At 35.4% G+C, this 11,386-nt stretch overlaps 1 protein-coding gene across 1 annotated transcript; it reads right to left on the bottom strand.

Annotated features, from left to right (window-relative positions):
- Positions 1 to 774: 774 nt before the first annotated feature.
- Positions 775 to 8,905, bottom strand: LOC110878560 (actin-related protein 2/3 complex subunit 2A). Its single transcript, XM_022126895.2, has 10 exons — positions 8,491 to 8,905; positions 6,701 to 6,767; positions 6,395 to 6,602; positions 6,124 to 6,293; positions 4,015 to 4,092; positions 3,687 to 3,819; positions 3,517 to 3,608; positions 3,327 to 3,383; positions 1,135 to 1,203; positions 775 to 1,043 (listed from the first exon to the last, which is right to left on the bottom strand). The coding sequence occupies exons 1-10, from the start codon at positions 8,550 to 8,552 to the stop codon at positions 1,011 to 1,013; spliced, it is 969 nt and encodes a 322-aa protein (XP_021982587.1). The 5' UTR covers positions 8,553 to 8,905; the 3' UTR covers positions 775 to 1,010.
- Between the last annotated feature and the right edge of the window lie 2,481 nt (positions 8,906 to 11,386).

Here is an 11,386-nt window from a genome sequence, read left to right as displayed (position 1 = left end):
TTTGTTCTAAGGTTTTAACTAGCTTGTTTAATGCTTAGATTTAGCAAAATGCGCCCAATGAGGAGATATTTAGAAAAAAGAGTAAATTACAAAAATCGTTCTTTATGTATGTCACTTATTGCAAACTGTGTCATTTGTCTTCAATAATTACAGAAAACGTACTCGATGTTTGCAAACCCTTGCAAATTATGTCCTTTAGCCCTAACTCAGTTAATTTTTTTGTAAAATCTGACCAAATGAACCCCATATGAGGGTATTTTTGTGGTTAAATCTGACCAAATGGACCCTACATGAGAGTAAAATGACCAAAATACCCTCATGTGAGGTCCATTTAGTCAGATTTAACCGCAAAAAATTAACTAAGTTAGAGCTAAAGGACATAACTTGCAAGGGTTTGCAAACATCGAGTACGTTTTCTGTAATTATTAAATACAAAGGACATAGTTTGCAATAAGTGACATACATAAATGACGATTTTTGTAATTTACTCAAAAAAAAAAAATGATCGCGCACACATATTCTCTCATATTTTGTTTAACGCCTAAGTCATAGGTTTGTACCAACTTATTACAACATGTGTCCAACCCGTCAACTCATTTAGATTAATGGGTTACAGATAATATTCAAAACGATCAAATTAATCAAGTTTAGGTTTACAACCCATGTAACTCAATTAGTCCAACGTCTTTGACATGAATAAATATGAGTCGGATACAGGTTCAATTAAACCAGTCAACCGGACACGATTGCAAGTATTGTTTCGTTTTATGCATCTCCATGTTAACTGTTGAAATTGTATAAATAATAGCTGAAAGAAATAAAAGAAAAGAAAAGCAGGAGCACTACAAGGATAGTATTGTTGAGTCACTTTCAACCTCTAGTGAAGAATATACTCGAATGAAAAAAGGGAAAAAAAAGTATGTTCATCAGGCACAAGTGCCTGCAGGAATAAACAGCTACATTTGCAAAGTGCAGCACAAAAGACATGCAAAAGTTAGCAGTATTTCACGCTAATGCGAATTTCCTCGTGAAGCTTCAATGCTCTGCAGTAAACCGGGTTAAATTAGCTTACATATTTTGCAAACATAGAAGAAAATTATTACTGAAAAAGAAAAGGATGACAGAGTGACAGACCAATCTTTTGAAGGATTTGCTTTGGGCTGCTATATTTGCATTGTCATCGGGCTTGGCCCGATCCAGGGCCTGAACAACAATGCATACATGTTTTAGCATACATATTGATTATCACCTTCATATATGACAAGTTACATACATACATACATATATAAATATATACGGGTGTAAAAAAGCCAAGCCGAGTCGTAAGCTACTCGAGATCAGCTTACTAAAAGCATGAATTGTTCCAAGCTTGAACGATCTTGATCTCGAGCTTTATACTGAAGCACTTTCTCCTATCAAGCTTGACTAAACTCGCAAGCGTAAAATAGAGCCTAAACGAGCTTATTATTATATATTTTATTATTATATTAAATTTACATTTTGATAACAATTAATATTAATATTATATATAAATATATGATCAAAATAATTAAATAATATGGGATGTATATAAATTATAGTTACATATACACACACACGCACATATATAGATAAATATAATAATTAAATAATAAACAATTTGAGCGTGGTTAGAGATGGGGAAGAACCCGAGCCCGACGGGTAAACCCGAAATCCGAAGCATTTGGGACGGGTATGGGATTAAAAAGAAAAAATTTCACAGGTACGGGACAGGTATGGGATTGAAAAGAAAAAATTTCACAGGTATGGGACGGGTATGGGATGGGTATGGGATTAGGTGATACCCGACCCGATTACCTAAAACTATATACATGTTTACCCGAATCACACACCCGAAAACTTTTAAGTTTTACACATATTTTCCTTTAACTATTGTTTAGTAATGTTTTATTCTAGTAGATTCAGTATTTGAAATTTGAAAAATAAACTTTCTGTTATAATATGCATTTTGATCAACATTATTTATATTTATATATTATGAAACCTGGGTTTTAAAAAGCACGCCTGAGACGTGCCTAGGCGCGAGGCGCATCAAGGCGCAAGCCTTGGCGCCTAAGGTAGCCCGAGGCGCGCTTTTTACAAAAAGCCCCAATAAAGCACAAATTTTGGGGGGTTTTCTAGCCTGAGGCGCGCACCTCATGTACATAAGGTGTTTTTATGATGTTTTGGCTTGTACTTGTAGGTAAAATCAAATATAAACCTTCTTTATAGCTATATTTTGGATAAGTGATGCTAAAAACCAAATCACCGGGGTAACCCTTTACCCAAAAAAAAAAAAAAAGGTGATGCTAAAAACCTATGGGATATATATAAAAAAAATTATATAATCACTTTGCGCCTCGGGTACGAAAAGCCCACCGCTTTTGCGCTTTACGCTTCACGCCTCGCTTTTAGCCCCCGTCGCTTGTGTGCGCCTCTCGCTTTTTAAAACCAAGTATGAAACACAATTATTTTTTAGATGAATATTATATTATTATAATATATTTACATTTTTAAATATTTCAAATACTATTACGTTAATGATGATATGTATGTTATTTATAAAAATTTAATATATTGTATATATTTTAAAACATAAAATTACAAACGAAAGTAAAATATATTTATGCATAAAAATCCCGAGTATTTTTTATAACACTAATGGGTATACCCGATACCCAACGGGTAGTATGGGACAAGATTTTACAACCGAGTATGGGTATGGGATTAGCTATACTTGACCCATACCCGGCCCATTGCCATCCAGGGCCGAGCTCAAGTATAAAAAACTACTCATGAGCCAAGCTTGAGCTTTAGAAAGAATATTCTAAACGAGCCAGGCCTGAGCACTCTTTAAGTTGAACGATCCAAGTTCAAGCATAGTCGAGCTCAGGCTCAGCTCGTTTACACCCCTATATATATACATATAACTGCAAAACATTAAAGAGAAAGATGATGTACAAAAGTCTAGGGATATAACATGCAGGCAGGATATCAAAGGGATGTTAGGATTTGTATTTTTTAACTACTTTCTGGTTATTGCAGCTTGAAAACATGGTAATTAGATTTTACTTTCGTAAATCTGATTGTTTATCGTAAATCAAAATATCAGTTTCATACCCAGCTGTAAAAAAACTGATTCTTCAATGGTGAAATAAAATTACTAATTTGCCCCTTCTTTTTACAGATATTAAGAGACTACTGAAAACGCACATTAAAACACCTCGAAATGTATATCCACAAGATTAAACTAACCAATTGTAAGCTGAATGAAGTCAATGTTACACTCAAGTGAAAGTGAATTTTACCTGGATCAATGATTCCACTCGACGTCTCATCCGAGTATGCATAAATCCTTCGGAACACTGTTATCAAATGCACAAGAAAAATATGAAAACGTCTCAAGAACGAGTTATTTCTTATTTGAAAGTAGAGTATATACATAAACACAAATAATTCAAAACCAAGAGTTTAAAAAACGGTAGAAAGAAAGCTCGCCTTAACATGATAATTCACGTATGCATGAAACGTTGATAAGCTCCAAACAGTTTTGTCCAGTTTCTTTCCTTCTACATGGCGCGGGGAGATAACTGCATGTATTAAATAGCAAGTGAATAAACAGTTGACAAACAAATACCCCCCCCCCCCCCTAAAGTTTCCATCGTTACCAAAGGAAACAAAGCCTGCATTTGCAGATAATGCTTGTTCAGGAGCATCCTTCAGTTCATTTGGAGGGGAAGAAGACCACAGACAAAGAGGAGCATTATTAAGTCCAGCAGTGCGTCTTGCTTCAACAAACTCCTGCAAAAGCATATATCGTTTCATTAGAAATTTACAAGACCATGTAAAAAAGTAGAAAAGAAAAGAAAAATACAGTTTTTGGAAGCGTTGCGTTAAAAGTTTAAATTAAAAAAAAAAAAAAAAAAAAAAAAAAAAAAAAAAAACTGTAAACATACTTCAGAGGTGTAACTGTAAACTAGCTGCAAATGCTATTACCTGTAAGAACGATGCTGCAAGAACAGTATCGATAGAATCACTGAATCTCATAGGAAACACCACAGTCGCTTTTTCTACCTGCCATGATGATTAATAAGGACAGCACGGTTGTTAATGACAACATTACCATTTATATACAGCTTGTACAACAATAATTTGCATTTTGATATTGAAAAATAAAACGAGCGAAGAAAACTCATGGAAATTCAATAACGACTGCTGGATTAAGATCTAACTTATTGTCTGACCTCCATTTGCTTATCGTCTCCATTTACTTCCCACTAATCTTTCTATACTAATAAACAAAAATCCTTTTTGGACACGTGTCATTCTCTGGTAATTTCTCACCATTATTTTTTTATTTGTCTCTTTTATTAAATAATAATAATAAAATAATAATACTAATATTAAACATAAATTTAACTAAATCTATTTATCTCTTTTGTTTAATTGATTTCTTTTTTAACTCTAAAGTTTCAATATTTGGTAATTTAAGTCTAAAGTTTAAATCATTGGTATTTTAACCACTTTGATTTTTCACTTCTTATTCAAAAGTTTTCATATTTTGCAATTTAACCCCTTTATTTTTTTTACTTTCAACCCAAATCTTTTCATCTTTTCCAATTTAATCTCATCACTTTTTTTACTTTCAACTTTAGTCTCTTATATACTTTTCATCTTTCATAAGTTCTCCTTTTAACGTGTCGTTCTAAATTTCCGACTTAACACGCCGCAACGTGCGTGTGGGGTTCAACGTTTTTTCATCTATTTTTTTTCTGTTTGACATGTTCGTCGCAGCGAGTCTATTTTTCCCCGTTTGATAGGTCTGTCGCAACGTACAAGTCAGAGATCGACTTAGTTATTTTTTTCTCGGTTTTACACACATGCTCGTGGTTATGTGAGAAACATTTGCATTTATCTAACATGATATATAACTAATGAATCCCCCGCCGCATTGCGACGGGTGGTAATTCTAGTTATCATTAAACCATCACAACAATCTTTGGAAACTCCTATACGGTAAATAAATATTATATATATTTATTTACCAAAACCTTAAGATAAGTCTTCTCATGAGTGAAATTTTGTTGCAAACTCCACATGTACATAAGGTGTATAAATACCAATAAATTGCACATCTTGCGCAGCATACTTAAACATCTCGGGATCAAGTAGTGTGACTCCAACAATGGCAAAACTATTATTATTATTATCAAGCAAAAACTGAAATGAACATAAAATATTATCATAGAAAAATGAATAGAGCATGGATATCGCATTAAGCTTAATCAATGATTTAAATGAAATATAGTGATTAACATGGCACTTACATACAAAACACAATTTCCTTTTTTAACCTTATTTTAGTATTACAATTCGCTAAATATTGATGGTATTAACAATCTTGCACATTTACTCATAGTTGTTAAAAGCCATCGCCTCTTGCGCCTAGGCCCAATTTCCTAGCTAGGCGAGGCAATTGCGCCTTAAGTCAAGGCAATTGCGCTTTAATTCTCCAGGTGATGGTTCATGCGCAGATTCTGGCGAGATTCCTAGATTATTGAGAGTTTTCGGCCAAATTCTCTACATTTTGGCAAGATTCTAGCTATATTTCTACTTTTATCTAACGAAACTACGTTTCTACACTAATAAACTAGCATTTTATAACTTTTGGTAATAAATAGACGATATTAAATGTAGTATAATAGCTTTAGTTTATTTTATTTGAAGTATAGTATTAATATTCTATTATATAAAAATATTTTAAGTTTTTTTTGTTGTACGCTTTTTTTTTCTCAGGCACGCGCTTCTTTTGCGCCTTGCGCCTAGGCCCCAGGCGAGGCCTATGCGCCTTGAGTGCGCCTAACGCCTTTAATAACTATGCATTTACTAATTATAAGTTTGTTTAAAGAGCTTCCTAGAGACCATGACTTGAAACATTTTTTTGGCATGATTCAAGAAATGATACTTAATATATATTTAGTTGATCTTTCTCATCAGATAAACCATCTAAAAGATGAAGCTTTTCATTACCATAATATATGAAGCAAACAAGCAAGAAAGTAAATGTTGTGAGACAAATTAATCTTTTGACAAATAACACTGCACCTGAGGAACAAGAAAGAACGATTCGTTTGGTCGGTGCACAAGGGGAATAAGCATTCCGGCATTGGAAGGCACAAACCTTGAAGCAAGGCGCTTCAAGATTACCCTTAACGGGGCCCCCATCACCACCTCCCTCACAGATGCAATCTTCACCAAAAGAGCCTGTTTATTCTCTGCACCATTAAGATATAATAGTATCAATCATATCACCAACTATACATGCTATCAAGAGATAATCATGAATGAATGCATGCAATTTTCGTAATTATAAGACCTTCATTTGGAGGAAGTTTGGACAAGTTAAGTTTAACTGTGAGGTTAAAGCCGTCTCTTGGAGGATCAAGGATATGAACAACGGTGCCATATGCTGCTTTTATAGCCTCAATGGCTCCAAGTGGAAGACCACTTGAAAAAGCAGTCTCTGGAGGTGGAGCGGGGAGTGATACCGATAGATGTAGAAGATGTGGATTCTTTATTGATGCCTGCAACAATTATTTAAATAAAAAAAATACCTTATAATATTTCCCATGTTTTTCATTATTAGATTAACAAAGTATATAAGTGATATTGAGCAGCTAACCTGAATATGGTAGCGAACATCATCAAATTCAACCCAGTGGCAATCCAACTCGACTCCTTTATCAATACTGTAGAACCAATAAAATGAGTGCTACTAGCTACTAGAAATAATAGTTTCATACGACACGTCTAAAGAAACATCGGTCACATAATTACTTACAAAGCATTGCTATCATACGATAATTAAGTATAAGCAACAACCAAATCGCTAAGCGTATGAACTTGAAAACTTTTGTAATCTAATTAACGACAATAGATTTCTTGGTGGCGGATAATGCATGACATGATTAATTAACTATGAAGCTAAGTAGTTAATGCGGTAAAATATCGGATATCGGTCAAGGACCGATATTTGAGATATCGGTTATCGCGGTGGGATATCGGTAATTTTAATATCATGCTAAATTTATATATATAGCAATTTAACACTAACAATTGTAACAAGTAAGAGCTGGCCAAGACTTAAAACACTAACATTTAACAGTAACAACTAATAATTAAGACTTACAACACTAATAGCAGCAATAAGAAGAAAAATGAACGGTAGAAATAAGAAGAATGGTACTGATATCCGGAAAATCGGTGATTTATCGATCAAATATCGTTCCTATATCGGTCAAATATCGGACAATATCGTTGATATTATCGGTACCGATATTCTGACCAATATTTTGTACCGCTATCTCGCAGAGGACCGATAACCGATATATAACTGATATATCGGTTGATATATCGGGATATTAACTACATAGCTATGAAGCCACAGGTGCCATGACTATAGTACCTTTACCCTTTCCACCATGACTAAAAGAAAGATGTTCATCCCCAGGGCAATTTCCCTAATTTAATGTAAAGCCAGCAAAAATTAATTTTAATATGGAGAAGAAAATGAAACAAAACACAAAATATTGTCAAATATAAATTGGGATTTTTAACCAAAAATATATATCGAAACAGAGATGACTATGAAGCATCCATTTCCTTAGACGCTATATGCAAAGATGTATCTACAAAAGGACAGGATCATGGAAGTAAATGGGAGTATTGTATCACACAAAAAATCCCTTTTAAGGATAGTCTTATACTCTACATAAGCTATACCATTTAACAAAGCATGCTACTAACTAAAGAGACACTAACCCCGTTAGCATACACCAGCGCACATGTCACATCCAACAAGCCATATGACAGGGTGAAAAAAGGCCATACGTGCCAGATGGGTTTGTCAGTAGCCACATCAGTCATTTCTATGTCACTCAAAACATTATACAATCCGTATAATTCGGCCTTTATACGACCCATATGACCATTTATCGCCGTGTCATACGACCGGCCCATGTGGTCATTTTCTCTAAGCCATACAGCCCTTATGGACCCTTGTGTTGGGCCAACGACTTCATTTACAGAGTTCTACATGACTGACCATATCATCTGACAACGTCTCTTTTTATGATGTTTCATTTGCTAAAGTGGACAGCTAAAAAAACACCACCGACACCATTCAAACACATCTATAGTGGTGCAAAACTGAACTACACAACACAACTTGTATATAAAATCATTTCATCCTTTGGGCAAAATCAGAATCTTAAAGTAGACTAACATCCATTCAAACATTTCAATTGTGGTCACAAATGCCAGGTTTAAATTGCAAATTAGTTCAATTCACAGCACACCCATACGCATTCATCAAGATATAAGCTACAGTTTCAATGTGAAATTGGGTCTAACATGAACTGAAAATAACAGAAAAGATAGATTATGAGCTGAAAAATGGTAAAAGAAACTTACTTTTGAACGCGATTTGTCAAGATCTGTAGGAGATATCTTGAGTGAGACTGAAGTAATATCATGGTCTATGTAGGGAGGGTCGCTCACGCATGTCTCCGCATGTTTAATAAGCCGATTATACCGGTGATAAGAACTAAAATGAAGAAGAAAAAGGGGATGTGAATCTGCCCACACCACCGTTGATCAAATTGGAAAAAGAAAAGGGGGTGGTGTTAAATTGATCAAAAGCAAATCGAGAGAGATAGAGAGAGATTGGATCCGCAGTAGGGTTGGGTTGGGTTGGGTTGGGTTTTGTTTGGAAGCAGGAGTCGGATCGAGAAAAGAGATTATGAAGCGACGATGGTGGTTCCGATGGGGTGTCGTGGTGGGGTGCCGATCAAAAGGGGGGATTATTTAGGTTATTGTTTTTCTTAATGTTATGTGTTTTTTCTTACAAAGTGGGGTATAATACTATAATTAACATTTAACTTTTTACGTGAGTCAATAGTGAGAATCAAAATTAGGTACCATCTGGTATAAAAATTTTTATACAGAATCTCTTTTCTTTTTCATTTTTTTTTTCAAGGCAAACTTCATTAAAACGCAAGCTGTCTCAAATCGAAGCAACCAAACAACAACATTACAAATTTACATATTTACACTAATCAGCCCAAGAAATCGTCGCTCTCCTAGATCTCGAATTATACCACAAAAAACCAACCTTTCTAACCTCACAAATAATATGATATAGCCTAACCGATTTGCTTTGAAACCTAGCCTCATTCCTCATTCTCCAAATGCTCCAAGCACCCATTCTGATGAGACCCTTCAAAACTTCTTTTTTCTACCCGTTCAAACCCACATGCTCATGAACTTCAATTAGGTCTCTGAAAGAAAAAACCACCAAATTCTGACATTTGCACCAATTGCTAATGAAAGTCCAAAGCATAGAAGCAAAGTAGCAATTTGTAAAAATATGTTCAATACTCTCCTCAGCATCACCACATAGGATGCAAGTCGAATTATCGTCTCCAATATTCCTTTTTCTTAACTCGTCCATGGTCCCAATTTTTCCCATCTTATCTCTCCAGATGAATATGTTGCATTTTTTAGGGATCCAGCTACACTCTTTAGGAACGTACACCTCCGAACCAGTCATGTTCGCATCAAGGAGCTTTTTAACCGCGTTCGAACTGAAGTCTTTGTCGGCGGCACCAATCCACTCCCATTTATCTTGAATCAAATTCAGCCGAACCTGCATCAGAAGAGTGCATAAATTTACCAGCTCATTAACTTCCTCTTCGGACGAAATAGCTCTTTTCCATCTCCAATTAAACTGTTGATTATTATTCTGATCGTTCAAGCACACATTGACCCTGCACCCTTTTTCCTTTTCAAGCTGAAACAATCTAGGGAACATCTCCTTTAGCGGGCTGTTGCAAATCCATGGATCCAACCAGAAGGCAGTATTCTGACCATTTCCCACCGAAGCTTTGAAGAAATTTCTCAATTGAATCCCATCAATTTTAGTTTTATTAAGGACCTACACAATATTAGACCAAACGCCATGAAGAGATTTTTTCACCGGAAGAAAATCGCCTCCGTTCCTAACCGTATGTAAGGCTTCAACTGTTTTGCTCCATAACTTATTTTTATCCTCCAAGAATCTTCATCCCCATTTGGACAATAAAGCCGTATTGATAATTTTTAATTTACTTAATCCGAGCCCACCATTCTTTTTCGGAGTAGTCACCCGATCCCACACAACCCAATGAAGTTTCTTCCCTGAACCATCTCCACCCCAAAGAAAGTTCCTCATTTTTGCTTCCTTTCCTTAACCACATGAACTGGCACCTTGTATAACGAGAAATAATAATTGGGAAGGCTTTCCAAGACTGTTTTAATCAACGTAATTCTCCCACCTATAGATAGCATAGTTGCCTTCCATTTATCCAAACGGGTATCAAATATGTCGTACACCAGTTTCCAATTGCTCACCCTATTCATGTTGGCCCCCACCATGAGCCTAAGATATATAAACGGAAATTTTCCAGCAAGACATCCCACCATCTTCGCCGTAGCATTCAAATAAGTCTGATGCACCCCAATAGCATAAATATTGGATTTCTCTAAATTAATCTTCAAACCCGAGCATATGTTAAAAACCCAGAGAATGCGGACCACATTACTAATGTTATTTGAAGACCACTCCCCAGAATAACAGCGTCATCCGCATAAAATAAGTGAGTAACACACGGTCCCTTAGTAATCTGAATACCCGAAAAAGCTCCACCGTTTTTGGCTTTATCAATCATGCAAGAAAGCACCTCTATAACCATAATAAATAGGAACGGCAGGATAGGGTCACCCTAACGTAATCCTTTTTGACATTGGAATTCAAATGTTGGTGACCCATTCACCAACACCGAAGACCTCGCTGATTCTAAAATACCTTTAATCCAAGAACACCATCTAACCAGGAAACCCATCTGTCCCACGGTGGAAAGCAAAAAATCCCAATTTACATTGTCATAAGCTTTTTCAAAATCGATCTTAAGAAAAAACGCCTTTTTATTATTCTTTTTTCCCCGGTTAGTAATCTCATTAATTAACAGAGGCCCGTCAAGGATAAAATTACCTTTGATGAATGCCGATTGTGATTCAGAAATCACAAAACCGATAACCTTTTTAAGCCGATTCGCCAAGACTTTCGAGATCACTTTACTTATGATTCCAATCAGATTAATAGGCCGATAATTGTTCAATTCAACTGGGTCTTTTATCTTCGGTATAAGCGTAATGAATGACGAGCCACACCCAATGTTAATCCTCCCATTAACAAAAAACTCATCCATAACTTTTTTGAAATCTAACTCGAATAAACCCCAAAACTTTTTAATGAATCTCATATTCAAAC

Source organism: Helianthus annuus, chromosome 9 (genome assembly GCF_002127325.2).
Source record: "Helianthus annuus cultivar XRQ/B chromosome 9, HanXRQr2.0-SUNRISE, whole genome shotgun sequence".
Classification (NCBI taxonomy): domain Eukaryota; kingdom Viridiplantae; phylum Streptophyta; class Magnoliopsida; order Asterales; family Asteraceae; genus Helianthus; species Helianthus annuus.
Note: the sequence above shows the minus strand (reverse complement) of the source record. Positions and strands in the feature narration are given on the sequence as shown.